This window comes from Podospora pseudopauciseta, assembly GCF_035222475.1.
Source record: "Podospora pseudopauciseta strain CBS 411.78 chromosome 2 map unlocalized CBS411.78m_2, whole genome shotgun sequence".
In the NCBI taxonomy this organism is placed as follows: domain Eukaryota; kingdom Fungi; phylum Ascomycota; class Sordariomycetes; order Sordariales; family Podosporaceae; genus Podospora; species Podospora pseudopauciseta.
The window spans coordinates 666,701-692,513 of NW_026946663.1; the positions used below are offsets into that span (position 1 = coordinate 666,701).

Here is a 25,813-nt window from a genome sequence, read left to right on the forward strand (position 1 = left end):
CTTGGCTATGGCGTCTGTTTACGTTTCCATCTTCTTGGCGGGGCTTCCGTCTCTTCTTGATGCTTGAGATGAATTCCATCGTTGACAGTCGACTGTCGTGTCGTGTCTTGTCGTGTCGTGTCGTCTCGGGCACATCTGACATCTCGCTAGTTTCTGTCACGTTCACCAAAACAGCCCAAGCATGCAGGGCATCCAAGGGCGACAACACACTGCGATCGATTTGCTCCCCAGGACTATGACAGATAGCAGACGGGAGAGAAAAAGAAGGGTTGCAACCGCGGACGTGGCAGACGTCCGGAAAAGGTGGGGTTCTACGCCCAGCTTCTGAGCATCTTCCCCTCTGGTCTCAACCATGGCCGCTCTGATTGGGCCCTTTGCGTCGCCGGTCAGAATGGAATCTCTCTTTCCCGTCTTCAAACCCAGCGCCCTGGGCTCGCCTCTGTCTTGGGCCCTGGCCCTTCCCGTCCCTCTCTGATATGCCGTCGTTCGTCAGCAAATCACACCTCCACCGCCATTTCAACCTCAGAGTAGGGTGATATTGTAATTTCTGATGCTAAAGACTTCACATCTGGACAGTCACTTGTTTCTGCGCCGGCCAGTGATTAGCAGAAATCTCTGTCGGGCCCAGTCTTCCCCTGCCCGCCCGCCGTCCTCCCACAGCTTTCGCCTCCTCGCTCTTGTCTTCAACTCGTCCCGGCGGCAGCAGCGTGGCTGTCAGACTTGTCGCGGGCCTGGGGGATTGATGGCCAATCAGCATGACACCCCAGAGAGCAAGCAAGTCAAGCAACAAGCAAAGCCTATTCTCGTCTTGGGGGCCAGAAATCTTGGGAAGGACCCAACCCCACGGTCAGAGACCGCCCTAGTCAACGTTTCTCTTTGCCGGCGACGGGCCTCAATGACGACTACCTATCGGTCTCTGTAAACGGCAAATGGCCATCGGTCGAGCTTTTAGCCTCTTGACCGGCGATAGAACATGGAGCGGTCAGAGACGCATGAGCTTAATTGGCCCGACACCCGTCACAATGTCACGATAGCAAATGGACACTGGTAAGACTGCCGCTGCGACACTGGAGGGGGAAGCCTGGCAAGGCGACGGTGGTGGTGACGGTGCTTGTGGTCGCCTTGTTCTTTGTACGCACCCCGCCGTGTAACTCCAACTGATCAGCCAAACACTTCCGAGGGAACAACTTCACCAACTGGCGACACCCCGTTGCCAAGAGATTATCAGCAATGACAGAAACAAAAAAGACAAATCGGTCAAGAAGCAACGTCTCACATGGGTTGTTGACCTTGGCCGCCACGACGGGCCTCCTTTCACAAATGACAATCGAAGCTGGACAGACACCTCTACCACACACCTAGATCCGGCCCATTGGTCTCATGATGAAAAGCGCCCGTCTAGGCGCGACCGACATCCTTCCATCTAGGCAAGCCCCTCCGCGAATCTGACCAACCCATCCGTCCTGGTGGCGTCCCTTTGATCGGATATGGGGGGGCCTGCGTCAATGCCGTATGAAACAAACAACTAAAAAGAGCAGACCAAGGGCGCAGCAGGGGTTGGCTCTTGCATAGACTTCCACTTTCCAGAACGAATGACGAGTCTCCATAACGTCATGGCCGCGTCCATGTCGACCTCGAGATCTCTTCAGATGTTGAGAGATCAGACGGAGCGCCCTTGGCTCCAGCCCAGTCCAGACGCATATGTAAGCCCGATGTAAACATGCCAATTACACTCTCATGAGCTACACCATCCTGTCATGGGTCTTATGGCTGTTCTACCCCTGAGGGTTTACCCCTGCATCTGGAGATCTCAGACTTCAAGAGTCTCTTGGGAGAGTGGCCGGGCCAGCCACCCTACATCATGGTGAATTCCAAATTCATGGCGGTTCGCTCAAAATAGGTCATCTGGGCCCGCTGTGAACTCACTGCCATCTCTGTTTTGGTGTCGGTATCCCAACTGGGTGTCTTCATCGGGCAAAGGGCTTCCTTACACTCCCAACCGACGAGGCAAAGATATCAGAGCCCTAGATGATACTTCTAATCTGGTGACCGGGATCTTGTTATTTGCCCGTCTTTCGGTTCAGATGCAAGCCAAGTGCCTTGCCAAATTGATGGGGAAAGTGGTGAAGATTCCGAGAGCAGGCACAGAAAGACACAATCCATTCTGAATAGCAATCACCCGTCACTCTTCTACCAGCTGTAAATGGACACGAATGGGTCAACAGAGCCCACAACATCCTACCTCTGTCTATAATTCGCAGCCTTGACGCCAAGTACACGATGGACGAGGTCATCTTAGGAGGCCCAACGTCCCCGTCCCCGTGCGTACACCATCAACCCTCGTGTCAAAGTGGTAACGAGGCCTGACCACCACCATTCCATAGAGGCCATCTTCGTACGTTCATCTTGATGCCTACAAGAACAAAACTATCTACTCAATGGAATTGGCTTGCGATGTTCCAACTTTGCCACCGCCATAGGCATAGGCTCTTAAGCGCGAGGACGGGGGATGCCGAATTAGACGCCTACTCAACCACCCCTTAGGTCTTTTCCCCCTGCCTCTCCATCGATGAGGTGAAGTTTAAACGCCGTGGACGACGCAGTATGCAGCGTCCAGACGATTTGCCACCACCAGCTGAGGTCAAGAGCAGCGAAAAGGTTGTTCTAGTCGGGGGATGCATCGTGTAATGCCCAAGGCTGGTCTACACCGAACACCAGAAATAGATGTAAACAACATCCCGACCTCCCCATCTTCCTACTAATTTCGCCTCGCAAACCTCTTGGCCTGCTTTGGCGCCGACAAAGACCTAGGATGCATGAGAATCGCCACCACAGAGTTCATTGACGAGAATATCCTCAGACAAAACACATCCACACCGCATGGAAGGCCTGAGTTGTGAGGTGAGACTAAAGTAACCATCTACAAAGAGGGATGTATCATTCTGGACACCAGAGTGAACGTGTGGATGATCAATGTGGGTGGGAGGTGGTCCTAAACGAGGGTGCGAAGGGCAGTAACGCCATGATGGATGGATGGATGCTCTGGATAGGTAGGTACGTATAGACCTGGCCATAGGGACAACAGTTCTCCGGCCGAGAATCTCGGATCTTGTCTGCAATTTACACACACGCACACACACACACACACACACAACCTCTTGGGAGAACATGCAGGATCAAACCTCATCTCAGGAGGATCTGTTGTCAACACAGACATGTCGGGACCACAGGCGGCGATGAGGATCATCAGTCGAGTTATGGCCAGGTCTTCAAAGCTGGCACTCATTATTTGAATTCATCTTGACCCATCATGGCTACCTAACCGTCCGCCATGAATTCAACACCATCCCACATCCATCCCGATCCCGGCATCAGATACCACTCCCTCCAAAGGCACCGAAACGAAGCAGCCTATCACATCGTCCGACTATGTGCCTATTAACTATCTTCCACATGCGGGCTGTCCCTTCGCGCTATCAAGCCACAGGTTCACAAAAAGACCCTCGAAATACCAAGAAAATGGCACTAGGGAACGCCACAAAAACGTCGCTGTCCAAAAGATACCGACCCAGCACGGCAAGATCTTGCCGACCTGAACAATGACCAGGCTTGACCGCACGGTCACACCCACTCGAAGAATCCTTTGCTGTAATCATTTGAACCATGAATCAATCAACCACACCAAGGCCTACATGGCATCGAAGACGAGCAACCATCAGAATAAGCATCAAGACATGATATCTTGAATGGGACCAGAAACTCATGCGGCTAGACGCCACCACATTCGCAAACAGAGGAAGATCGGCAGGATAATATCGAACGATCAAGAACACCCATCCATCTGGGCTATCTGGTGTGGCTGGGCCAGCTGAAAGGTGCATGTCGAAAGCTGCAAGTTCAACACATGCCTAGGTGAGTAGGATCATGCAAAGCAGCTGCTCACTCACCCGCGAGTCATGATCGCAGTCTCTACAATCACACAGAACAAAAGGAATTGAATTGCTTGGAAACACCCTCGAACACCCCCCATCGTTGGTACCGGACCGGATCTACCGAGCATTATCGAACACAGCTCAGGCTCCGTTTCTCTCGGCGCTCATCACGACATCCCCCAGGGCACGTAACATCGCCTGCAACTTGCCCAAACCTGACCCTTTTTACACTCGGGGGCAATAGCTCAGGGCAAAGCCCAGCTAAGTCTCTTTTTCCTCTGGGCAAAGAGAGACTATTTCTCCCCTGACACTCCTGCCCTGAGCCATCACGTGTGGCATTGCGGCTTCATTATTTACTAGTCCCCCCCGGTTCAGGCTAGTTTCCTTCTCGGCATCCGGTCAACACACAACTTTGATTTCCGCTCAAAGGCTTATTTCGCTCTGGGCATCTTATCCTTTTTCTTGTTACCAAAGGGATATTCTCCCCAGCCAACCTGTACACAGTACACTACTAAGCCCACACCGCATGCCCCCTCCCCTCTTACTCTTTTTGTCAGCCACTAAAGCAAGCCACACTTCTTGGAGAAGGCTTGGAAGTAAGTATCTCACTCAAGTCTGAACCGACATCAGCCGGGTCAAGACATTGCCGAAAATGAGGCCAACCCCACGGACACATCCCAACCTTCACCACCATGATACCCAGCAGGGATCACTCCCCGACCTCTGCTTTCTCCGCGCTTAATCCTTCTCTGCCGCTCGAAAAAGGAAACTCGTACAGGCCATCCTAAGAGATTTTGGTCAAAATCCATCCCGGTTGGTCAGGGGAATTTTTTTTTAAACGCGCGTGGCTTTTGTTGGGCTGAGAGACATACACACATACATCTTTTTATCACTTTGCCCGTCTGTGTGTTTTGGTGGTACAGACGCCTAATTACCGCTGCCACCCTCACCCTCATAACCATCATTTTGTCATGATGATGATGATCAGAGGTTGTAGATAGGTAGCTGAGCCAAGCTGGAGGTGGTTGCAATCTCAGTTTTCTTACTCATGGGCTGTGTAGCCTTGAGCTCTCCCCGCTTCCTATGTTTCTCCTGACACCATTTCCAGCCCTGAATTCTGTCAGTCCCATCTAGGTGGGTTCCGGTCCATCAAACTTGACAGATACCATTCAGATTTGCCCTCCTCGTTCAAACTCCTGCATTTCGCCTCTCACACAATACCAAAATCATTTCACACTTGTCGTCCCCTTTCATCACCATGATTTTAAGACGTTTCTTCCTACTTATTACATAGATGACGACAACGTGGACTGCAAAAGTGAGATGCAATCAAATTCAAGTCAAGAGAAAATGCTAGTACTCCTGAATATCCACCCATCCATCTCTATAAACCCATCGTTAATCCTCCCAAAAACACCCAATCCCGAAAATGCCAGAATCCCCTGCTTGCTCAACCGAAGGACAAAAACATGAGATGCCGTGCATGATACAAAGAGGTAGTTCACACTTTTGCGTAGATGATGATGTCAAAGTTTTTTTTTTAAAAAAAAAAAAAAAAAAAAAAAAAAAAAAAAAAAAAAAAAAAAAAAAAAAAAAACAAAAAAAAGAAAATAAAGAAACTGGCCATCCGAAAAAAGTGATGAGATGCGTGCTATCCAAGATGCCCTCCCCCAAAACAAAAGAAGGGTAAAAGAAATCTTTCCTCCCAATCGCAATGCTTTCTTAATCAAAACTCATCTCCTCATTAGTCGCCTCATTCTCAAACGTCCGGCAATTCCTACACTGCGTATGGCTGCAAGTGTCCATACACTGGTTTGTCGTCTCAAAGTTCCAAAATGCACCGCAGTTGCACTATACACCACCAAGTCAGCAACCGGTTATCCACATGTCGCCAAGGCAAAGACAAGCACTTACACAAGTCCACAACATCTCCCCCCTCCCCCGTCCCCCCCTCGACCTCTTCCCACTTCTCCCACCCCCAACAACAACATCTCCCCCGTCCTCTTCCCTCCCCCTCTTTTTCGTCCCACCACCACCACCACCAACCCTAACCTCCTGCTCCCCAACCATCTCCAAACTCCTCCAACTCCCAATATCAACCTTCTCAAACCCCCCCTTCCCCATAAAATGACAATCAATATGATCAAACCTCTCGCTGTGCGCCGGCCCCCCGACCCCGAGTGGCTCGACAGTCTTGACGCAAAACCCGCACCAGAACCTGCTCTCGAAGTTCCTCCCATGTCGGTAATCATTCAGCTTCCGTTCAATCTCCCCCCCGTCGCGAAACTGGTGATCCCGTTCCAGATGCCACTTTAGGCTCTCCCTGCGATGACAAACCTTGCCGCATTCATAACCCCCCTCACCAGCAGCAGCGGCAGAAAAAACCTGCTCGGTGCACCGCCAAATCTCCAGCTGAAAGTGCTGGCTGTTTTCGTGTCGCTTCCAGTCATTCTTGCTCCCAAAACGCTTGTCACAATTTGAAAATGTGCAGGCGTAGGGTTTCGCGTGGCGCTTTTGGTGTTTTCTTTACCCCGAAAAGAATTAGTCGCTTGATACTGAATTTGGGGACGGGGAGGGGACATACTTAAGCTCGCAAGGCCTCGAAAAAACCTTGTTGCAATCATCAATCTCGCACTTGACCTCCTTCGTAACCTCGGCAACAACAGACGACGGCGCAGACGGCGTCGTCGTCGTCGTGTTGTTAAGAACCACCACCTCCTCCGACTTTTGATACCCAAACTCCTTCACAATCCTATCCAGCATCCCCCGTGACCTGAGAATCTCCAACGTCGCCTTGAGGTTCTCCACATCCCCCAAATCTATCGAGACAACACTCCCCGGTGATTGCCCGATGGCAGTAGTAGTAGTGGTGGTGGTGGTAGTAGTAGTGGTAGTAGTAGTAGGCTCGGGAGATGGCGTCGCAGCAGCAAGAAGCTGGAGCCGGCTGGCGTCTTCTTCAAGATTGGACGAGTCCTGTTGTTCAGAGACTTCGTTGTCCTCCTCCCCAGCTTCAGATTCCTCATCACCCACCATGGCGGCCGACTGTCTTCTGGAATAATCCAGAGTCATCTGGTCTGGCGAGATGGAAGTTAAAGTCACAGGTTCATTTTTGGGCTGCTGCTGCTGCTGCTCCGCAAATTCATCATCATCATCTTCTTCTTCCTCCTGCATGATATTGTCCGGGCTGGTGTCATCGTCTATCTGTATCACCACGGCGGGGTGGGCGTGCATCTCACCCGCTTCATCCATCGAAGGCAAAAGTCCACTGCCGGCACCGGTTAGAATATCCGGAGAGACATATCCCGGTTGCTCCAAGGTTTGCTCCTGAACCGGGGGCTCAACCTGCTGCTGGAATCCATGTGGAATGTTCAGTCCTTGGAGATCCATCTCAATGGGGATACGTGGGTCATCTAGTCCGGTTTGGCTCTGGTGGCTGTGGAATCCAGAGGCGTTCATGAGAGTAGAGTAATCCGGCTGGCTCATTGATGAGCGGTACATCAGGTGCTGTGGTTGGATCACCGCAGGTTCATCAGGCATATGATGGGAGAGACTCGTCACGGGCTGGCCATGTCCTAGTCCGCTCCATGACGCATGTTGACCAGCATAGGTAGAGTGTGTTCCCGCTTCCGAAGGCGCGTGCTCGGAGGCAACGGAAGCACCGCCGATATCCGGGCGGCCACTGGCGATAACAATGTTAGCTTCCCAACTAGAAATGTTGATGAGTACAAGGTAACGCACCGATACAAAAAGTTGGACAAGTCCATGTTCTCCTTGTGATGTACTCGCTTCAGATGCTGCCTGAAGTTGTCTGGCCTCGGCCACGTCTTGTTCTTGTCCTTGCACGAGTCGATAAAACATTGATAGACAGGTGTATCACTCTTGTAGATCCTGTGGACGCCCGCCCTGTGGCGGTCCAGGTCGTTGTTAGTACTGAATCCCTCGGTTGCCTTGGGACAATCTGGCATATCGCATTTGAACGGCTTTTCGTGCCGTGCTTTGTGCTTCCTGGCAAGCAATATTGCATCAGCAAAGTCTGATCAACCCCGAGTGAACAAATTCCGGCAACGTACCTGAGCTCCGAGTTTGTCTTGAAGGTGAGCTGTGGGCAATCGAGACATCTGAGGTTGTTAGCAGTCGAAGTGGTGGAACCCGCCCGTTGACTTCGAGCATCGCGGCGGCGTGGCCTGTCGTCGGTCGTGACTTGGCTTAGACCATAGCGACTAAACTGCTGTGTGATGTTTTGCGTCTCTGGGTTGTCGACGTCCCCATTATACACTGATGACGGGTTGCCCACGCTCCGAATGGTTTGGCTCCCGTAACCCGAATCGGACACAAGCTTTCCTCCGGTTGGGCTCACGAGCGTTTCTGCTTCAGACGGGGGTGCATTGTTTCGATACTCGGTATAAATAGGTGCGGTGAAATCAGAGTCTCTCCATGAGACTGGTGCTGTGGCTAGTTGAGAGTTTTTGACAATACGGTAATTCTTCAAGAAATCGCTGGCGTTCAACGTGCTTGCCATCATGTTTTGCTGCGGGACATGTCTGTTGCCATAGGTACTCAAGCCGCCCAGATTGTCCTGCATCATGGCATATGCTGAGTAGTTGTTGATACCAGCCCCCGATGGCCTGGTCATGCCCGCCATTTGGGACGAGTCAGAGGTGGGAGCATGCTCGGCCAGGTGTGCGAAAGAGTACCGCGGAAGCTGCGACATGATGCCAGCCCCCCGTGATGACTACCTGGACGACCTGTATTATTCGACGAGGCAATCGTGAGAACGTATGTCTTCAAGTTAAGGTGGTTGTCTAAGAAGGTGTCAACAGGGAGGAGGCCTGTACAGTTGGCTTCCTGATGGAGTCCATCTTGGAACGGACAAGGAGAGGAACGGGTAAACGTCTTGGCGTTCTAGACCTCGAATTGAGATTCGAGGATGCTCGACAACAAGGCCAACAACTATGGATGGAAGATATGAAAAAGGTCTACTAACGAACGAAAGAAATACACCCGATTCTGTCAGTGTTTATCAAAAGACCGCAGTCGTCGGGCGCAGTTTACGGTGCAAGAGCTGGAGTTGCCCGACTCAGCCAGACATTGCCACTAGTTGTGAATGGGCGGGCGCCGGCTGGTGATGGTTGGAGGACGACGAACGGAGATCAAGGTTGTTGGAGTGGGATGATCAAACAATGGAATTCCAGGCAAACGTTTGCGTTAATGATGTCGTCTCAAAATGACTTGTGCAGTGAAATGGGAGAGAGGGAGCCGATGTCGAGTGAAAATTGGGAATTGGGAATTGGGAAAGGGGATGGATGACAGGCAGCAGTGCCAGGCTTGGCAGAGCACAGGAGCACTGAGAGCAAACATCGGCCGCCTCACTTTTCCACTTTCCAACCTGGAGTTTCTGTTTGAGGGAAGTCGGTGACTTGCGACTGACCGGTTGGCTGAGAGGCCAATCAGGCTCGGTGAAGAACGCCTACAAGTTGGCAAAGCTGAGCACAACTCATGGTCGCCTGGTCACGTGGGTGACCACTGACATCTCTTGATTGGATGACACTTGGGTGTGCTACACTGCCAAGTCACACCTTGTGCTTCCACATCTACAACAGAATCAGTAGTGTACACTCTCGTGGAAGCAGGATCGGAGGATCATAGGAGCGTGAAATTTCTCACGGACTTGCCTTTTCCTTTTTGTTTTCAGTCTCGGAAAGCTACGATGGCTTATTCTAGTGCAGGGTTTGTGGCACTCGCCATGGAGCTCCCAGGTGTGGTGATGAAAACCTTAATCATGGCCGCCCAGTCAGAATTCAGAAAGTCATGATCAACCTTAACACGATCATTTTCCGACTCATTCAACTCATCACGTAGTATTCTTTTACTAAACACCACAGCAACCTCACGAGGGATCACGACGAGAGCCTCTTCCTTGCCTTGGAATTCTGGAGCCAGGTAGCCGTCCAGCAGTCCACTGCCGATGATGAGCCAGATGGCCGAACAGTTCAGCGATGGCAATCACATTCTCATACACGGCCTCTGAGGCCGTCCGCCAAATCCAGGAACAAAGAAAAGATGACAGCCGCTTGACGCTGTCTGATGCAGGGTGGAAGATGATCGCCGCGGAGAAACAGGCCGAGGGGTACGACAAGGAGGCATATGAGCATGCTCTCTGGCCGACCCAATTCACATATGCAACTGTCAGCACCACGAACTCACGCCAAAGCAAGAAGAGTAACGCCCGACTACAGACGTATCTGCTCAAGCTTGAACATCCATTGGCTACTGCCGGGCAGGTCAAGACAGCGGCTGGCCTGGACACAACCCCACCCATCTTCAGTGCGCTGGCGATGACGGTGATTCGGCCAACTTCTGCAAGATCGTAGGGGCAGAACGTAAGAACCACATCATGTCATACTTGAACCAGACTGGGCATTCGACTTTCAAGCCCACTTTCATCACCGTTCCGTTGCCTTCCAGCGCAGGACCAATACCCAGTCCTCTACTTTGTCTACGGAACGCTGGCAGACCCCCCGTGTTCTCAAAGAAAACACGAACCTCGACGACGAACTTGTATACAAGCCTGGTAGAGTGCGAGGTGGTTTGCTCAAGGTCTGGGGAAACAAGTACAAGGCCCTCGTTGATGCGCCTTCAAGGATGGATCACAACAAGGCGATCGTCGATGGTTACGCCTTTACTGTCGAGAATAGCATGCAGGAGGATGCTCTGTATGGGTATGAAACGGACAAGTATGAGGTGGTACGGTGCGCCATCGAACTGCCAGAGGAATGCCAGGTGGTGAAGGGCTTGACTTTCCGATTTGTTGGGGAGACAAAGTGACACCACTCCATCAACTCACAGCAGGGCTGTGGGCTCCTTGACACCTTTGCTCCCTCGCGTATTGTTACCTGCCAGGTTAGCATCTCCGGGGAAGAGCCCCGAAGTGCAGATCCGTATCGGACCGTCAAGCGCGGCTTCTCTTCGACCACAAGTTCATCGGAATCCTGTCGGGTGGCTGCTTCTGATGGGCCTTGGCGGTCTGTTCTGGATTGGACAAGGCATTCGGCTGTGGAACTTGTATAGGCCGCGAGCCTCAATTTTTTACACCAAATTCTCGCCGGTCTCCTTTTCCGCATCATGGCTGCCCGAATCGGCTTAGTAGGCGGGCGTCCCAAAGCACGGCGAGGAATGTTTGCTTACTCGGCTCAAGCCACCATCTGAGAAATAAAAGACAGGTCATATATCATACCCTCTCCAAACTCCAAATTCTCTTGTTCACCATTTTCAAGCAGCGTCAGATCCATCTTTTACCCCACAAGCGTCAGCAGACCAAGCAATGTTTGCCTGAGAAGCTTCAACACTACTGTTCCCAGCTTGACTTCCACTGCGATGCGGGCCGATGCCCTACGGCCACGCTATACCGGGCCTTCGCAGGCATCAGTGCCAGGGAGACCTTGATATCGCCTCCAACCAGTCCGAACTCGCTCCGCATCTCCTACCGTCACCCTTTCGGTAGGGTTATGCTCTCGGGAGGCTATCAAGTCACCACGTCTCGATACTGGTCGATATCCTCATACTTATAGATATCTTTGCGCACAAGAGAGGTCGGGGAATCTCATCACCACATCCCTTCTTCTCTCCAGGCCGGTTGATGTACCAAAGACCGGCGAGGTCCGTCTCAGCTGGTCTGATGTCGGCCACCAGGCGTCAGTTGGGTAATTTGCGCCGGGCGACCCCCACTCCTGTTTGTTTGCTTCGTTGCAGATGGTGTAAGGTGTGCAAGGAGGACCCAGTCTTTGCAGCAGCACAACTGCAGAGCAGAGGCTCGACTTTAACAATCACTCACAGATGGCCTAGATCCGCTCGACGCACTATGTGGTTAGATCCTACCCGAATGTGCTGTCACTTCATGGCACCCACACAGCTCCTTGTCGTCTCACAGGTGGATGGCTGGCGTCGTCATATCCAACAAAGATCCAGGCTCCTAGGTGCAGTGTGATGATGTGCACCCTCCGACCTATCGATCGAGAAGTCTCGGCTTAAACGTGACTGGCAGCTATGTGGTGCTTGGAAGGGGTATATAGATGCCTCAATCGCCGTTTTTTATCTTCTCGGAGCAATTTCAGATCATCCTCTTCCAGTCATTACTGTGGGCTAAAGTCTCGTCTCGAGGTTGTTGACAAATCTTGTCTAGTCATTTGAAAGACTGCTTTCTAGAATCTCAGGATACCAAGCACCAACACAAGCAACCCGCTTCGCCCCTTTTTACCTCGCCCCTTGCCGTCGGTATGTGCGACTACGAGGAATTCATTTGGTCCTGTGAGCACTCAGACTTCCGGCTCAAGTCATACTGCCATAAAGCCCGAAACAACCCGGGCCATGCCTGCAACTTTGTAAAGCGGCTACGCCATTGCTGGGACCAAGGCCGTCCATGTGACGCTTGTCTTGCAAAGCAGGTAGCTGAGGCCCACGCCCAGATGATGAGCGGTTGGTACGGGTCCAATCAAGGTACGTCAGAGGTCAGCTGTCAGATACTTCCATCCAGTGCTAACACCAAGAAGGCGGTCGAGCCTAGACTTTTCCAGCCAGCCATTGGTCCTTCGCTGCAGACCATCCATCGGCCACGGTTGCCAGTTTCTGATTCACCTCGATGGGGGAGCCAAAAGATTGTCTCTTGGTGTTGTCGGAGTTCAGAATAGAGTTTTCATGGTTTGTTCATTCAGGGGGGCGTTTCACTGTTACACATTTTGTGGGAAAAGAACACACTTCTTTTATATAGAGGAGAAGAGCAATCCAATCACTCTTTGCCATGATGATGAACAGTAACAGTCCACTACATATAGTCTCACACTCTGCTACCTACATTGCCCACCTATCTTATCACCGAGTCTCCCGAGATTGTACTACATACCTATATCTTTTGTCCTCTCGCCTTGGTAGGCGGGGGACTTTGGGGATAAAGGTTGTTCCAGTAATCTACTACTACCAGGAGGAAACTCGCTGACACTGAGTAAAAAAAACTAGCCCATTCTTTTTTTCTTTCGTCGCCTCCACCGAATTACGTCCCACCCTCAGGAAAGAAACCTTCGTGTCATCTCCCGTGCCCTCCCTCCTTCTTTCTATCATGCGGTAACACGCGGACGCGGACGGGAATGGACGAACCACGTCTGTCTGTCCCAAGCCATTTTGTACGTCCGAACCCGCCATGGGCAATCATGAACTACTTTTTTTATTCCCACAACGGATACCAAGGTAGGTAGGTAGGTATTTTCCCCTTGATATCTGCAACCCCCGTTTTCCCTAGGTCGCATAGACCATCTGGCACATGATGAGCCACACACTGCCGGCTTCCTTCCTTGCCTTCCCGTACATGAGCGCCTGTGTTACATACTCGGCTGATGGAATATTCCAACCCCTTTTCCAATGGGGACTGGGGAAAATTTTGCTCGCCTGCTTGCCGGCCGGGAGCATGATTGATGATGGCTGGGAACAACCCCCCCCGGCCCCCTCGCCCCCGGTTGGGGAGCTTACATGAATAGTTAGTTTGTCTATATCGGATGCGGGTATCCTTTGCTGTTGAAAGAACTACCTACCGAAGTGTTCGGTAACTGAAGAGAGGGTGTCTGAGAAGGTGAAGGTGACACACGCTACGTGGTTGACAGTCGGGGCCGGGGAATTACATGCGGGTAGGTAGTTGAGATATGTAGGGGTTGGTTGAAGGTAGGACATGGGCAGAGAGGGAGACATTCCATGGAAACGGTGAAAAAATTCATATGGTACAAATGTCACACATCAAACCCAGCAGAGGGGGTCAGCGGCCGAGAAGTGGGGAATGTGGAATATATGAATGGGTTAATGGTTAATCCTCAACAATACGTCCCTGCTGTCAGTTGGATTCTTCCAAACTGACGTTAGGTAGCTGCCTACATTTTAGCAAATTGAAAACAACTCCGAGGAGGCCGGGTGTAACGTTTTCCATACATCACACCACGCCACTAGACTTTCACAAGAGTTACGACTGTTCTTTGTGTTCAGTTGGCGCGGTACTTACCTCGTGGACAAGCACGACGGTCAAGGGCGCGGCCCTAAAAACCTCTAGCAACTTCCTTCAGAGATCGCGGAAAGCTTTACGCATTTTCTCATTCGAGCCATGCGTTACGAGGAGGTACAGACAGGCCTTTCTTTTTGATTTATACTTCAGTTCTGGTATAATAAGGCTCCAAGGATCAGAGATACGTGCACCAGAGGCTGAACCAAGACCCATCTTTACCGGGGACATACATCCTCCGTACTTTCCAAGCTTTCGTCCCTTCGTTGTATCATCCTCCATCCCAACTTACCATCCCAACTTTCCCCCATCATCAGATCAACTCAAGGAAACATTCCACACATCAGCACCCAATCAAAGTAATCACATCAAATCATTTATTCCCCCTCTATAACCCCCCCCCTGCCTTCTCCTCCTCATCCCAACCTCTACTCAAAGTTCGTAGCCCCCGCCACCCTTCCCACAACATTATACCTCTTACTAAAAAACGTAACCCAATCATTCAACGTCCCCTTCTCCTTCTCCGTCAGCCCAGACCAGTCCGCATCGACATCCTCGACCTTTGTCGAGGTCTTGCCCAGGGCCTTGGAGGCGTCCTTTCCGGCAAAGACGTGGTAGGCGCCGCCGGGGAGGTAGGCCTTGTTGCCCGTCACGTCGTAGACGAGGCCCTTGATGGCGACGTAGCATTTCCCGTCTGCTTGTTCACCTGTTTTTTGAGTTAGAACATGTGTGAGGGTGAAAGGGTGGTAGATATACCGTTTGCTTTGGCCAGCTCCGAGAGAGAGATTGGGTCGTCCTTTGGGGGGTTGAGCTGGACGGGGGTTTTGGGTTCGAATTTGCCGGACATTTTGACAGATTTTGTGATGTGGGATTTATGTGCTGAGTGAACGATGTTAGTGGTGAGATGTGGTTGTGTTGGTGATAGGGGGGGGGGGCTGCTCAGGGGAAGCTGATGGCTAGCTCAAGTGGGGGGCGGGGTAAAATAGCTACTGCTGGCAGAAAAGGGAAACATACAGCTTTCGGTCAGACAGAAAGGTTTGTTGATTCTGAATAGCTTTGTTAGATCTGGCGGAGCCTGAAAGCAGGTAAGAAATACTTACGTACTGGAGAACCCTGAGTCAAGAATCTTGTGATTGTTCAGTTGAGACAACAGATGAACCTCGGGATGGTGGCGGCTCGACAGGGTTCAGGCTGGGACTGGGCAATGACGTGCAGCGGCCGCCAAGAAAAGGACGGTTTGGTGCCTCAGGCACTATTGTCTTATCTGCGAAGCTTAGGTTAGCTTCTGGAGAGAGCTGCCAAGAGCTATGACCTAAGCTCCCAAAAGTTTCCTTCAACTCCAGGTTCAAAGGGCATCACCAGAAGTGGGAATTGCCCAACTTTCACCATGCCGGTTCCAAGAATAGCCGGTCTACGGGTTGTAGGAGTGCAGAGACTACTTTCCACACCACGAAGAAACCCGCAAACAGCGCTCAATGGAGCTCGTCAATCCCTCGGAATCGACCAGCAAGGCCGTCTAAAGTCGACAACCCCACCACCGGGCGGTGGACAAGGGGCAGGTCAACAACAGGGGCAGGGGAAAGAGGGCGAGCAAGGAGAGGCTCAGAAGGAACAGTTCAAGAAGGGGTTATGGTCAACATTCTGGACGCTATGGAAGAGGGACATGAAGCGAGGATGGGAAATCACGAAAAAGACATCGCTCAAACAGACATGGAAGGAAGAGCCAATCGGTCTTGTCATCGGCGCCGTTGGTGCGACACTCTCCATGTGTTTCCTCGCTTTTACCTTTTACCAATACTTTGCCTACTACAACTCTCCCACGTTCACCGTTTTTCCCGAGGACGTCGCCTTCGCGTTGAGGAAAGCTCTCTACTTTGGTGACTTCAAAAAGGACACCAAGCGCGCGCTGCATTACTACAAGCAGGCTATCGAGCTCTGCCAGGAGCACAAACTCGACCACTTCTCCGACGAGGTGATGGGCATCAAGCTCAAGCTCGCCGACTGGCTCGAGAAGATCGACAACCACCGCAACGCTATTCACATTCTCGAGAACCTGCTCTCTGACTGCCAGCGCTGGATCGTTGCGTTTGAGAAGGCGGAAAAGGAGGAGATTTTGCCGGGGCAAAAGAACTACAAGCCTCAGCATGCTATCAAGGCTGTAGAAGGTGAGACACCGGGTGAGGTCAAGATGGTTGTTATCCCACCGCCACCGGTTGAGGAAGAGGGAGGAGCCAAGTCAGAAGGTGAGGCGGATGCTCAACAACAGCAACAACCACCACCACCAACCAACCCAGACGGCACACCTATTCAGCCAAAAGAAACTTTCCGCGGCAAGCGCACACGTCTATTGATGAAGTCGATTGGCATTGCTGTTAAGCTCGCCTCTCTCTACTCTGATGACCATGTTCTAGAGCGGGAAACCGCCCACGAGAAGCTCGTCTGGGCCGTGGAAACCAACCTCAGAGAACTGGCTCGCCGGCAAAAGGAGCCCCTCAAAGAAGGAGAGGGCAAATGGATGACACCCGAGGAAATCGGCGGCACGCTCGAATCTCTGGCCCACGACTACCAAGCCCAAGGCCAGCATCACTTGGCCGTGCCTCTTCTCTTCCAAGCACTAAGAATGTGCGACCAACCATGCCATACAGCCATGCTTAGTATGTTTTTTTATTTCATCTCCCTTTTTTGACCAAATTTTCACTAACATGCGTCTAGTGTCCAACATATCCACCTCGTTCGCCGAACACCCCCTCCTCCCACCCGGTGACTCCCCCGTTGATGCTCTGATGGAGCAAGACGCCTCCAAGATTTTTGCTACAGCCAAGCAGCAGCGCTCTGCGTACTTAGAGGCGGCGGAAAGATGGGCGCAGAACGCGATTGCGCAGGCGAAGAGGACGACGGGGGAGGAGAGGACTGAGGAGTGCGATCAGGCTTGTGCTGCGGCGGTGATCAATTATGGGTCTATTCTTGCGCTGCAGGGGAAGACGGAGGAGGCGAGGAAGAAGTTTGAGCAGGCGAGGGAGATGATTGGGAAGATGGAGGGGGGGGATAAGGGGGTGTATGAGAGGGAGGTGGAGGAGGGGTTGAGGAAGTTGAATGGAGAGGGGGAGGACAAGAAGAAGGCGAAGAAGAAGATTATGCCTGGGGGGGTTGTGCCTAGGTAGGGTGGGCTGAATAAAGGGGGGGTGGGGAAGGGGCGGGGATTGTGACTGGGGCGGTAGGGGCGGTTACCTTGAGGGAGCTACAGAGGTGTGCAAAGAGCAGAGGACCATCCTAGGTTCCAAGGTGGAGCTGGGGATTTTGCTGTCGGTTCCCTGGTTTTAGGACCAATGGAAGTGGTAAATGGACGCCCGACAGTTGTCGGTGATGGGCTGCCGCAGTGGTGGCTAACCACTTTATTACTGCCTTGCTTGGTTTATGTCAGCGGCCCAGGCGGGTCTTTTGAAGGTCAGGGGGGGACGGCAGTTGTGCTTGCCGCACACACACGGAGAGGGAGGGAGGGAGGGAACATGTCTCCAACACGTGAAGAACCTCTTGGCTAATAACAACATTCAACCTTGACCATACTGCAGGTATCCTGCTGCTGCTGGTGCTGTGATCATTCGGTCCTTTGGTCAGGAGCTACAAGATCTCATTGGACGGGTTGGGTTGGAGCCCCCTGACTGAAGTAAGCAAGCATATCGGGCATCTAGAGAGCCCTCGGTCTTTATGGCATCTTTCATGAGGCGTCGAATCGTCTATGGAATACCGGGCATTTCTCAAGTCTGGTACTGCTGGTCTCCCTCTCGGGAAGCTCGACCTAATCGAGAAGGAGGAAAAGATACGAAGTGGCCACCTTAGGTACATGGGTTATACCTTGAGGAACAGAACTCCCTGCAGATTCTGCAGATATGGGATCGGCCCGGGTGTGTGGAACGATGGGTGCTGGTTGATGGAAGTGGCACTCTGAAAGTGGATGATGCTACATGCCTTGGGCAGTTTGGTTTGAGTTTGGGAGGAACCGCAGGGCTGAATAGAGGGTTGAGGCTCAACGGGAGGGAGGGAGCGGCGGCTAATATCCTTGTCCTCGGTTTCGGTGAGGATCTGCTCAGTGCCTGGACTTTCGTGTGATATAGCTGTTTTGTATTATTATGTGTGTTGGGGGGGTGGGGGGAAGGAAAGAGAAAATGATGATACCCCTTTCTGTATATATGGAAATTGTAACGAACAATACACAGCTCTCCATGCTTTTTTATCGGCCACTTGTGGTAAAGCTGGAGAGGTTGATACTGTGAGGGCGGGGGTGTCGTGAAAACTGGGCGAGTCTGGAGATGGGGATTTATTTGGGGATGGCTGGACAAGGGGCTGCTTGTACGAGAGTTAATACTAGATTAGTTGCTTGTTATCACATAGATCTGGGCATTCTATCCGTTGATAGCTCTGGTGTAAGGAAAATGGCGTTGACACCTTTGGTTGTAAGCAAGCAAGCTGATTAGGTAGCTTGGTTGTGAGTACCTATGTTGTAGGATGATCGCACCCGATTTAGGGATATGCTAGATGAAGCCTGACCATCAGCTGTTTGTTTTTTATTCTCTCTGGCATTTCCATCGCAGATTTGTAACGGCTTTTTCGGACACGATCTTGTCCCGTTCTCCCCCCAGCTTGAGATCCACGTTTTGCTTTCTAGTATTCCATCGACATCATCTACTTACCTACCCCCCTAGCTTACAATATCTTGACCCAAGCTTTACGAATCCTTTTCCGCAGCTTGGAGTTGGATACTTTACTTGTGTTCCAGAATAGGAAATATCTAGTTATTTATACGCAAGGTAGCCACGAGTTTCTTGGCTGGGCGGTTAGCCGTCAGCATGTCATTCATTCATTCATTCATTCATACCTAACCAGAGGTAGCCGAAACCTGCTTGGCTCTCGGTGACCCATCACACATCATCCATTTTGATAATGAGACCTACTTAGGCTGTTCGGTCGAGGCCGCTGCAGCTCTATTCTTTATTCCAAACTCTGGACAGTATGAATACTACTCTGGACATCAGAGAGTGCATGAATAGATAGAAACCCTTGGCATCAGCCCATGTAAGCCCTCCTCGCAAGAATTGCCTTGAGGGTACCTGGTAGTCAAAGCATACCTAGGCCTACTACAGTGTAGTAGTCCACTCCCATCACGACAGTCTATAACCCTACTTCGACGGCTCAGCCCGCCGCCACCGCACCAAACTCCCCCCAGCCAACCAATATAAACCTCTTGAACAAGAACACGCAAAAGAAAATGACGACACTATCAGACCACTTCTGCGTCGTCCATCCCGTGTCTCGATATGCAACACGATCTAATCTTCCCTCTCCCGCAGACGACGACGGAATTGCGGGATAGCGGCGAGACATCACCGAACCCGGGCAGCCAGCCAGCCAGCCCCAAGTAACAAGGCTGGCAAAGGTAACCGTGAAAGGAGGGTGCGGCTGGGACAGGGGTTGTAAAGGTTGCAATCTTGCATGAAGAAAATTGTTAAGGTCACCGCTCCCGTCGCTATTTGCTGGGAAACCTCAAAACACGTGGAGAATGAGAAGGCGAACGGGCCTGGCTTGCATTAGGGTCGGTCGTGATGGAGGGGAGGCGGGTGGGTCTTGGGAGTTGACCAATCGGGGCTGCAGCGCACAACCAAGACTGAAATGGAAATTCTGCGTGTTCAAATCATGGTCGTTGGAATTCGACGTTCATTGCAATTGCGTCCTCATCGTGGCGAGGGCATCACTGTCAGGGGGGATCGCACCCTCAGGGTTACTGCCAATATGGATCATCAGGATGTTTTGTACGCAAAGCTACGATGCTGATTTGGTCTCGTGTGCAATGTAGGTGGCTTGTTGCCGATACTATTCCGTCTGGGGTTTGTGGAAATCTTTCCGCGTGTCTCCATTAGGATCCAGCCTCTTTCAATAGTGCTAACGACACAGCTCGTGTTTCTGCATACGCAAGGTATACTTCCGAATTGCATGCCCACGACGAGAAAAAGAGGTGGTGTCTTTCATTCTAGAAGCCCTGAGGAGAGTGGGCGTCTGCAGGAAATACGGGTGCCTGGCCTGGATGCACTACATGGTTGTTTCGGAGGACAGTTTTGGCTGGCGATATGTCAAACAGACGCTTGAGGCTGGCCAGATGAGGACTCGTGCCGGTTTTGAGCAGGGCAAGGGTCCGTCCTTGCTATGTGCTCTGGAGGGGGTACCGAGGACCTCTGTATACACCTGCAAGGGCGTTGAGTTGGACGTCCGAAGTTGACCTTTGCATGCTCTAAAGCACATACCGCGCTCAGACAAGACTTACACTGGGATGGTAACCTGAATTCGATGTGGAGTCCAACCGAGCCAGCTCGAAGGTCGCAACTGTGGCTGCTGATAGGTTCCCGGGCATACTGTCGGTCGATCAACTGTGTAACCTGACGAAACCGTTGTCGGGTCTTTTGTTGTGGCCACGGGGATAAGACTCTGAGCGTGTCATTGGAGAGCTTCTAGGGTTCTGGATGCCAGGTTCTTCATCTGACGTGGGATGAAGTGTTGGGCACCCACGAGCGCATATGGAGGAACCTTGAATGTTCTAGAGAGAGAGGAAGGAGAAGGCATCGGATGTGGACCCCAACCGCTCTCCGATGGTGTTGATCATGTAACTGGTGTGTGGATGTGATCAAGGCAGAGAGCAATGGAAGTTGATAAGCGTCCATAAGCCAGCTGTCAGCCTCGGTCAGCGTGTGGGGTAAGGTGTCGGGGTGCCTGCCAAACATGGGGCGTCAGGCGACCATTTGATTGGTTCATTCGTCTCAAAAGGCGGAGTCTTGGCTTGGGGTTAAGCTTAAATATGGATTGGTCCGAGCGTCTGTCGTCTTCTTTTAGGACACTGGGACCCACTTTTCCGAACCTCCTCGATTCCATCTTTGCTACTCCTGGCGTAAGTGGCAGACATGCAAAGTGTGCTCTAAGCGATGCGCCTAATACTTCCTCGATGTGAACTGCGAGCGGGCCGTCTGCCCGTACTTGGGGTGACACCCATCAATCTCACGACTGGTCTTGGCAGCCCCCAACGCTCAAGAGAGAAAGTCGAGATTTGGGCCCCCAGGTCATTTTCGGTGCCCTTTTAGCGAGTCCAAGTATTTCTATGTGAGTGCCTGTATGTCTGTGGGCTTCGTTGACGTTTTTCTCTTTCTCCCGGCCCAGATATATCCAGGGATCAGTCAAACCACAGAAGCTCCACGAGTCGAGATCTCTGCATATCAGATCTGGTTAAGGTTATCCCGTCAGAGCCTTGTTTGCTGCAGTACGGCCATGCATTACTCGACGGGCCGCTGGCTAACAAATCTTGGCGCTCTTTATCGTGGGCTTTGTGGGTGTCGTCCGAGTCAGCTCCGGACCCAGAGGTATGGTTCTGTCGGAGCACCAACGCCACAAAGGCTACTGCGTCAACCGTATGCTATACGATGTATTATATCTTGAAGCTGCTTCTTGTACAGCCGTTTCTTGCACGGACTGATTAGCTGAACATAGCACCAGCTCGTAGCTTGGACACAAACTGGGCGAGAGTAAAGCAAGCTAGTCTTTGCCTCACGATAAGAAAAGGAGAGCAGAGAAGGAGGGGACTAGACGCAACGTGGTCAACCGCACCCTTGCATGAACCTGCATCGGTGCCAACAATAGTAATATCTAGTAAGCAAGATCCTGTATCTAAATCTCTTCAACCCCGCTCCCGTAGAGGCCGATAGCCGAATATGATTGTTTCCCTCGATGCCTGGCCTGATTCCAGGTTGACATTTTAGAAACTCTATGTTTGGAATCACTGTCAAGAAGTGCCCCGCAAGAACCCCGGGGTAGTGGCCAAGGGGGGGATCAGGATTGACGGAAAAAAGACCCTGGGAAATCGGTACATCTCATCTTCAACAGCACAACATCTACCCCACAGACGCAGACCAACTATCGTCCAAGGTATGTTCGACAGAGACATGATCCCAGGCAACAACGTTTTCAGTGCTGCCAGTGGACGGCCAAGCTACACCTTGATTGATTAGCTCCCAGCCACATCCAGCCCATATTGTTCAGGAGGGTGTTTCGGCAGCTGCCGGTCTTTTTGGCCATGACGGCCCCCACTGACCAGAAATCCCCACAATCCCTTCCCGGTCTCATTGCCGTCGAGCTCAGGGGGACGCGTACCTCATGCTGGGCGCAATATCGAGCGGGCCTTTTCTGTGCTCAATTTCATGAACATAGATCAGGTCCTGCGCAGCAGAAGCACGAGACCGTCTTTACGGACGGGATAGACAATCCACCTAGCCGGCGTGAAAGCGCACCAATGGCAGCAAGCATGGCGCAATGTCTCTTGTCTCTTGTCTCTCGTGATAAGATAATCAGCTTGGGTATCTTGGGAAGGTGGGGATGACTGAGGTGTAGCATGCAGTTCGGTTAAGCTTTTCGACCACGATGAATTGAGGAAGGCGTGAAACGGACAGAGGCATCCGTGCTCCACTGGCCGCTGCCCCATACTCGTCTCTTCCAGGTTGTTTTTACACCTCAACATGGAACCTGTTGCCTTCGAAAAGTAATTCCAATGATCGCCGTTTTCTGGCTACCTACCTTACGTATTACACCGACAATCCTTTAGGTGAATCCCGTCGGCAGCGGCGCCTAATCAGGTTGGTGTCTCCCCTGCCCGACGCTAGACCCGACGTCCCGGGCAGCGATTTCTACGACTGGGCGGCTCGTATAACCGCGTCCGCCATCACCATCATCCCACCAAATCATTAGTTCTAGCACCGTTTCATCCCCCACAGCAGAAATCCAAACAGGAAACCGTTTCGTCTTCTTTCTGCCTCCAGGCCTCACATTACCGCTTCACGAGAAAGTAGACGACATGTTTGTCATCCTTTATTCCGCTGCAAAAAATTGCAATGTTGCTGACAGAGATGGACAGAAGGTTGCAATCTGCAAAGAGACGCCTTCCTCCACCAATCATGAGCGCCGGACGGGGCGAGTTTCTAGAGCAATACCTGGCGGCTGAAACCCTCTTGTTCAACAGCGTCCCATTACTCGGTGCAGGCAGCCTTGGGAGGTGGAGATGGTGTTCTGCTCCAAGCCTTACAGGGCTCCCGGCAGCGCCGTCCAGTGGCGCGGGTCTAACCAGCTTTCGGCACGTACACGTCCTGTCTGTCGATATTGCTCTGTTGGAAATGATTTCGTATTGTTTACTCATCATTTGCTTTGTTAAATCCGTAACGAAACCTGATATTTTGACGTCACTCTCGACAACACCGAATTCCCGGCCGCTGTCATTCTCGATGCTCGCAGGCATGACAAGAATAGCAGATTATGAAAGCATGGAACACCTCGGGGCTTCGCGCTATCTGCTGACTTTTGTGAGCGCTGCAGGTGAGAGATATCGTGAGTTTCTACTGGCCCATCAGCATAGCTCGCTCCGAATGGGGAAAGTAGGGGTGAATTGGATTTCACAATACCGAACGGCGGCCCCGAGAATACACCGTTAGTCGGTTCAATCCCAGGAGGAACCGGTTCCCTGGATTGCGTGTGTCTAAGCCCGACATCACCTCTATGGAGAATTGTTCCGAACGGGACTCGGATAAGGAGTCTACAGTTCTTTCCGGCCGTCACTTTATGAGCAAAGTCCCTGCAAACCAGGCGCATTACAATGCGGAAGCATGTGCAGAAGGGCGGTCTCCAGATTGCGTCCTGGGGTCCCATCTCATGCAGCTCGCGGTACAAAGTACTTCGCTTGACTGACCCCTGGAACACCCCCCCGCCCGCGCTCCCCCTCCATCATATGCTCCCCACTTGGGACCCCTGTTGATAGCCCAAGATACATTGTACACACGAAGGAGTTGCCTCGACTACATCGACATGTACCCTCAACCCGACGCCGCTGCCATGCGGGTTGGCCTCGCCTCACACCGTGGAGACCTCCTGTCAACAGCCGTTCTGGGTCCGGTATCAGGCTCTTGATGGATATAATAACACGCGCCCCGGTCTTCATCAGCCTTGGCCTCGAGACGCAGCTTACTTGCTTCACCCATCCTTACTTTGACCACGTCAAGTCTTAGTCACATACTCGCCACCTGCTTCTTGCTTTGTATATCCTGACATACATCAAGCTTCTCATTAACAACGACATGGAAGATTTTGGAAGCGCTCTCGACATGCCTTCACCTTCCAACTCACTATATTACGTGTATGGGGACGGAGAACACTACTCCTCTGGCTCACAAAGCCCCAGCAACTCGACCGTGAGTCTTTATTCATCCATAGAACGGACAGTGCTGACAGTCAAATCAAGTACGACATGGCGTCCACGACAGATCTCACTAGCTTTGCCAGCGTGTACCCAAATACGGAACACGAGGAGGAGTCAGGACCGCAGGATCAACAACAAAAGCCAGCAGCCAAGAGAAAACGCGAGAACCGCTACAAGAATGCCCCTCCCTCCGTCTTGTCGGTATGTAAAATCCTCGTGCGGCGGCCAATTACTGACCGTCAGACTCGTGACTTGACCCCTCCTTGCTTCCGAATATCCACTGACATATTGTCTGCAATCAGAGGCGTCGAGCACAGAACCGTGCTTCACAGAGGGCTTACCGGGAGCGGAAGGATCAGAGAATCAAGGACCTTGAGCAGATGCTCAATGATGCCAAGCAGCGGAACGATGTTCTCAACCAGGCCTACGCAGTGCTCCATGCCGAATATGTCTCCCTCAGACGGTCTCGGCTCGAAGACCAGCAATACCACCACCAGCAACCCGATTTGACATATGGCAACTCGCATCACGGCATGGGATTGGAGGCGACAGGAACCGAGGGACTGGATATGGAGTTGTTTGTCTATCCGGACCTAAATCCAGGATATTCGCTCAACTGAGACAATACACTCGGCCATTCCTTCTGGGCCGGCCGAATCTCCTCGAGGATTCTATCCATCCCTTTCGGAACCGCCGAAGCATGATTCGTCCGGACACTCTCACCGAGGATACCCACATTCTGAAGACATGCGCTGTTTTCTGCTCGTTCTGAGGGCTTGACGAGAGCAGGCTTTCTTGTGCTGCGGGGCTGTCCTGTTGTGGTTGGATATCAGCGGCAATCACGTCACTGTGATAGGAGGGGCGCCTGTCGATATCGAATCGGAGAGGGAGGGTGGCTGCATGTTCCAATCGACGAGGAAGAAGATTGGGGAATACACCTTCCAGGTTTGATTCTTCGGGGTGAGGCTACCCCGAAAACAGAGGCCATGGTGGACGGCATGACCAAGCTGGGGCTCAAACAGACGGCCTTGCTCGGCATCTCGCGGAACTTTCCCTCTGCCCGCGCAGACTGGGCGGCATCTCGGTTGTGCTCTTTTGCATTTTGGGCTTGCGTGTAAGTGGTGCACACAGGGTCTCCCGCTTTGCTCGACTCACCGAATTGGGGGAGCGGGGCATATGCATGCATGCATGCACTTTGGGGACTGCGGGCGTGATTCACTCAGCCTTCTTTTTCATTTTGGTTTCTGCTCTGTACTACAAATGGCTACGATAGGCAGGAGATTGGGAGGCATTTGCTTGATGATACCACAGGAAATTAGTAGGCGGAGGAAATATATATATGTGTAATTCTATTGATGATATCTCACTCATATGATTGGATAGATGATCTCTATAACTGTCATCATTCCACTGCTTCAATAGGGAAATATTACCACAATGGGGAGTTTCGCTTAGCAAAGACAAAAGAAGAAATGTTGACTAGGTCACATGTCTGGTTAGGTACTTGATAACATTTGGAATGACTGGAATATGGAAAACAAGCCGAGACCACGGGTGCCAGACTTGGGACCGTAC

The 25,813-nt window shown here is 51.9% G+C and overlaps 7 protein-coding genes across 7 annotated transcripts; 5 read left to right on the plus strand and 2 right to left on the minus strand.

Annotated features, from left to right (window-relative positions):
- Positions 1–5,214: 5,214 nt before the first annotated feature.
- On the minus strand, positions 5,215–9,427 carry QC763_201510 (uncharacterized protein). The gene is made up of 6 exons (XM_062909188.1): positions 8,917–9,427; positions 8,003–8,734; positions 7,659–7,937; positions 6,517–7,611; positions 5,847–6,456; positions 5,215–5,783 (listed from the first exon to the last, which is right to left on the minus strand). Exons 2-6 carry the CDS (start codon positions 8,641–8,643, stop codon positions 5,655–5,657), a joined length of 2,754 nt encoding a protein of 917 aa, XP_062767948.1. The 5' UTR covers positions 8,644–8,734; positions 8,917–9,427; the 3' UTR covers positions 5,215–5,654.
- A 1,627-nt stretch (positions 9,428–11,054) lies between these two features.
- QC763_0030870 (uncharacterized protein) lies at positions 11,055–11,960 on the plus strand (the record flags this gene model as incomplete). The annotated part of the gene is made up of 4 exons (XM_062905519.1): positions 11,055–11,075; positions 11,210–11,429; positions 11,561–11,661; positions 11,775–11,960. The coding sequence occupies 4 exons, from the start codon at positions 11,055–11,057 to the stop codon at positions 11,958–11,960; spliced, it is 528 nt and encodes a 175-aa protein (XP_062767949.1).
- Positions 11,961–12,205: 245 nt separating this feature from the next.
- QC763_201520 (uncharacterized protein) lies at positions 12,206–13,050 on the plus strand (the record flags this gene model as incomplete). The annotated part of the gene is made up of 2 exons (XM_062909189.1): positions 12,206–12,425; positions 12,998–13,050. The coding sequence occupies 2 exons, from the start codon at positions 12,206–12,208 to the stop codon at positions 13,048–13,050; spliced, it is 273 nt and encodes a 90-aa protein (XP_062767950.1).
- Positions 13,051–14,089: 1,039 nt separating this feature from the next.
- Positions 14,090–15,337, minus strand: QC763_201530 (uncharacterized protein). The gene is given in 5 exon segments (XM_062909190.1): positions 14,090–14,671; positions 14,722–14,844; positions 14,980–15,011; positions 15,066–15,237; positions 15,248–15,337. The coding sequence occupies 2 exon segments, from the start codon at positions 14,810–14,812 to the stop codon at positions 14,394–14,396; spliced, it is 369 nt and encodes a 122-aa protein (XP_062767951.1). The 5' UTR covers positions 14,813–14,844; positions 14,980–15,011; positions 15,066–15,237; positions 15,248–15,337; the 3' UTR covers positions 14,090–14,393.
- QC763_201540 (uncharacterized protein) lies at positions 14,979–17,126 on the plus strand (the record flags this gene model as incomplete). The annotated part of the gene is made up of 2 exons (XM_062909191.1): positions 14,979–16,619; positions 16,678–17,126. Exons 1-2 carry the CDS (start codon positions 15,353–15,355, stop codon positions 17,124–17,126), a joined length of 1,716 nt encoding a protein of 571 aa, XP_062767952.1. The 5' UTR covers positions 14,979–15,352.
- Positions 17,127–22,520: 5,394 nt separating this feature from the next.
- QC763_0030910 (uncharacterized protein) lies at positions 22,521–23,949 on the plus strand (the record flags this gene model as incomplete). The annotated part of the gene is made up of 3 exons (XM_062905520.1): positions 22,521–22,848; positions 22,907–23,361; positions 23,807–23,949. Exons 2-3 carry the CDS (start codon positions 22,947–22,949, stop codon positions 23,947–23,949), a joined length of 558 nt encoding a protein of 185 aa, XP_062767953.1. The 5' UTR covers positions 22,521–22,848; positions 22,907–22,946.
- Positions 23,950–24,116: 167 nt separating this feature from the next.
- QC763_201550 (uncharacterized protein) lies at positions 24,117–24,858 on the plus strand (the record flags this gene model as incomplete). The annotated part of the gene is made up of 3 exons (XM_062909192.1): positions 24,117–24,230; positions 24,281–24,439; positions 24,541–24,858. The coding sequence occupies 3 exons, from the start codon at positions 24,117–24,119 to the stop codon at positions 24,856–24,858; spliced, it is 591 nt and encodes a 196-aa protein (XP_062767954.1).
- Between the last annotated feature and the right edge of the window lie 955 nt (positions 24,859–25,813).

Excerpts from the sequence above, each read along its gene's own strand:
- QC763_201510 (XM_062909188.1), bottom strand. The coding sequence starts at position 8,643 with ATGTCGCAGCTTCCGCGGTACTCTTTCGCACACCTGGCCGAGCATGCT. Across the intron at positions 7,938-8,002 it reads AAGACAAACTCGGAGCTCAG|GAAGCACAAAGCACGGCACG; the intron begins GTACGTTGCCGG and ends ATTGCTTGCCAG. Across the intron at positions 7,612-7,658 it reads TTGTATCGGTGCGTTACCTT|TGGCCGCCCGGATATCGGCG; the intron begins GTACTCATCAAC and ends TGTTATCGCCAG.
- QC763_201530 (XM_062909190.1), bottom strand. The coding sequence starts at position 14,812 with ATGTCCGGCAAATTCGAACCCAAAACCCCCGTCCAGCTCAACCCCCCA. Across the intron at positions 14,672-14,721 it reads GGAGCTGGCCAAAGCAAACG|GTGAACAAGCAGACGGGAAA; the intron begins GTATATCTACCA and ends CTCAAAAAACAG.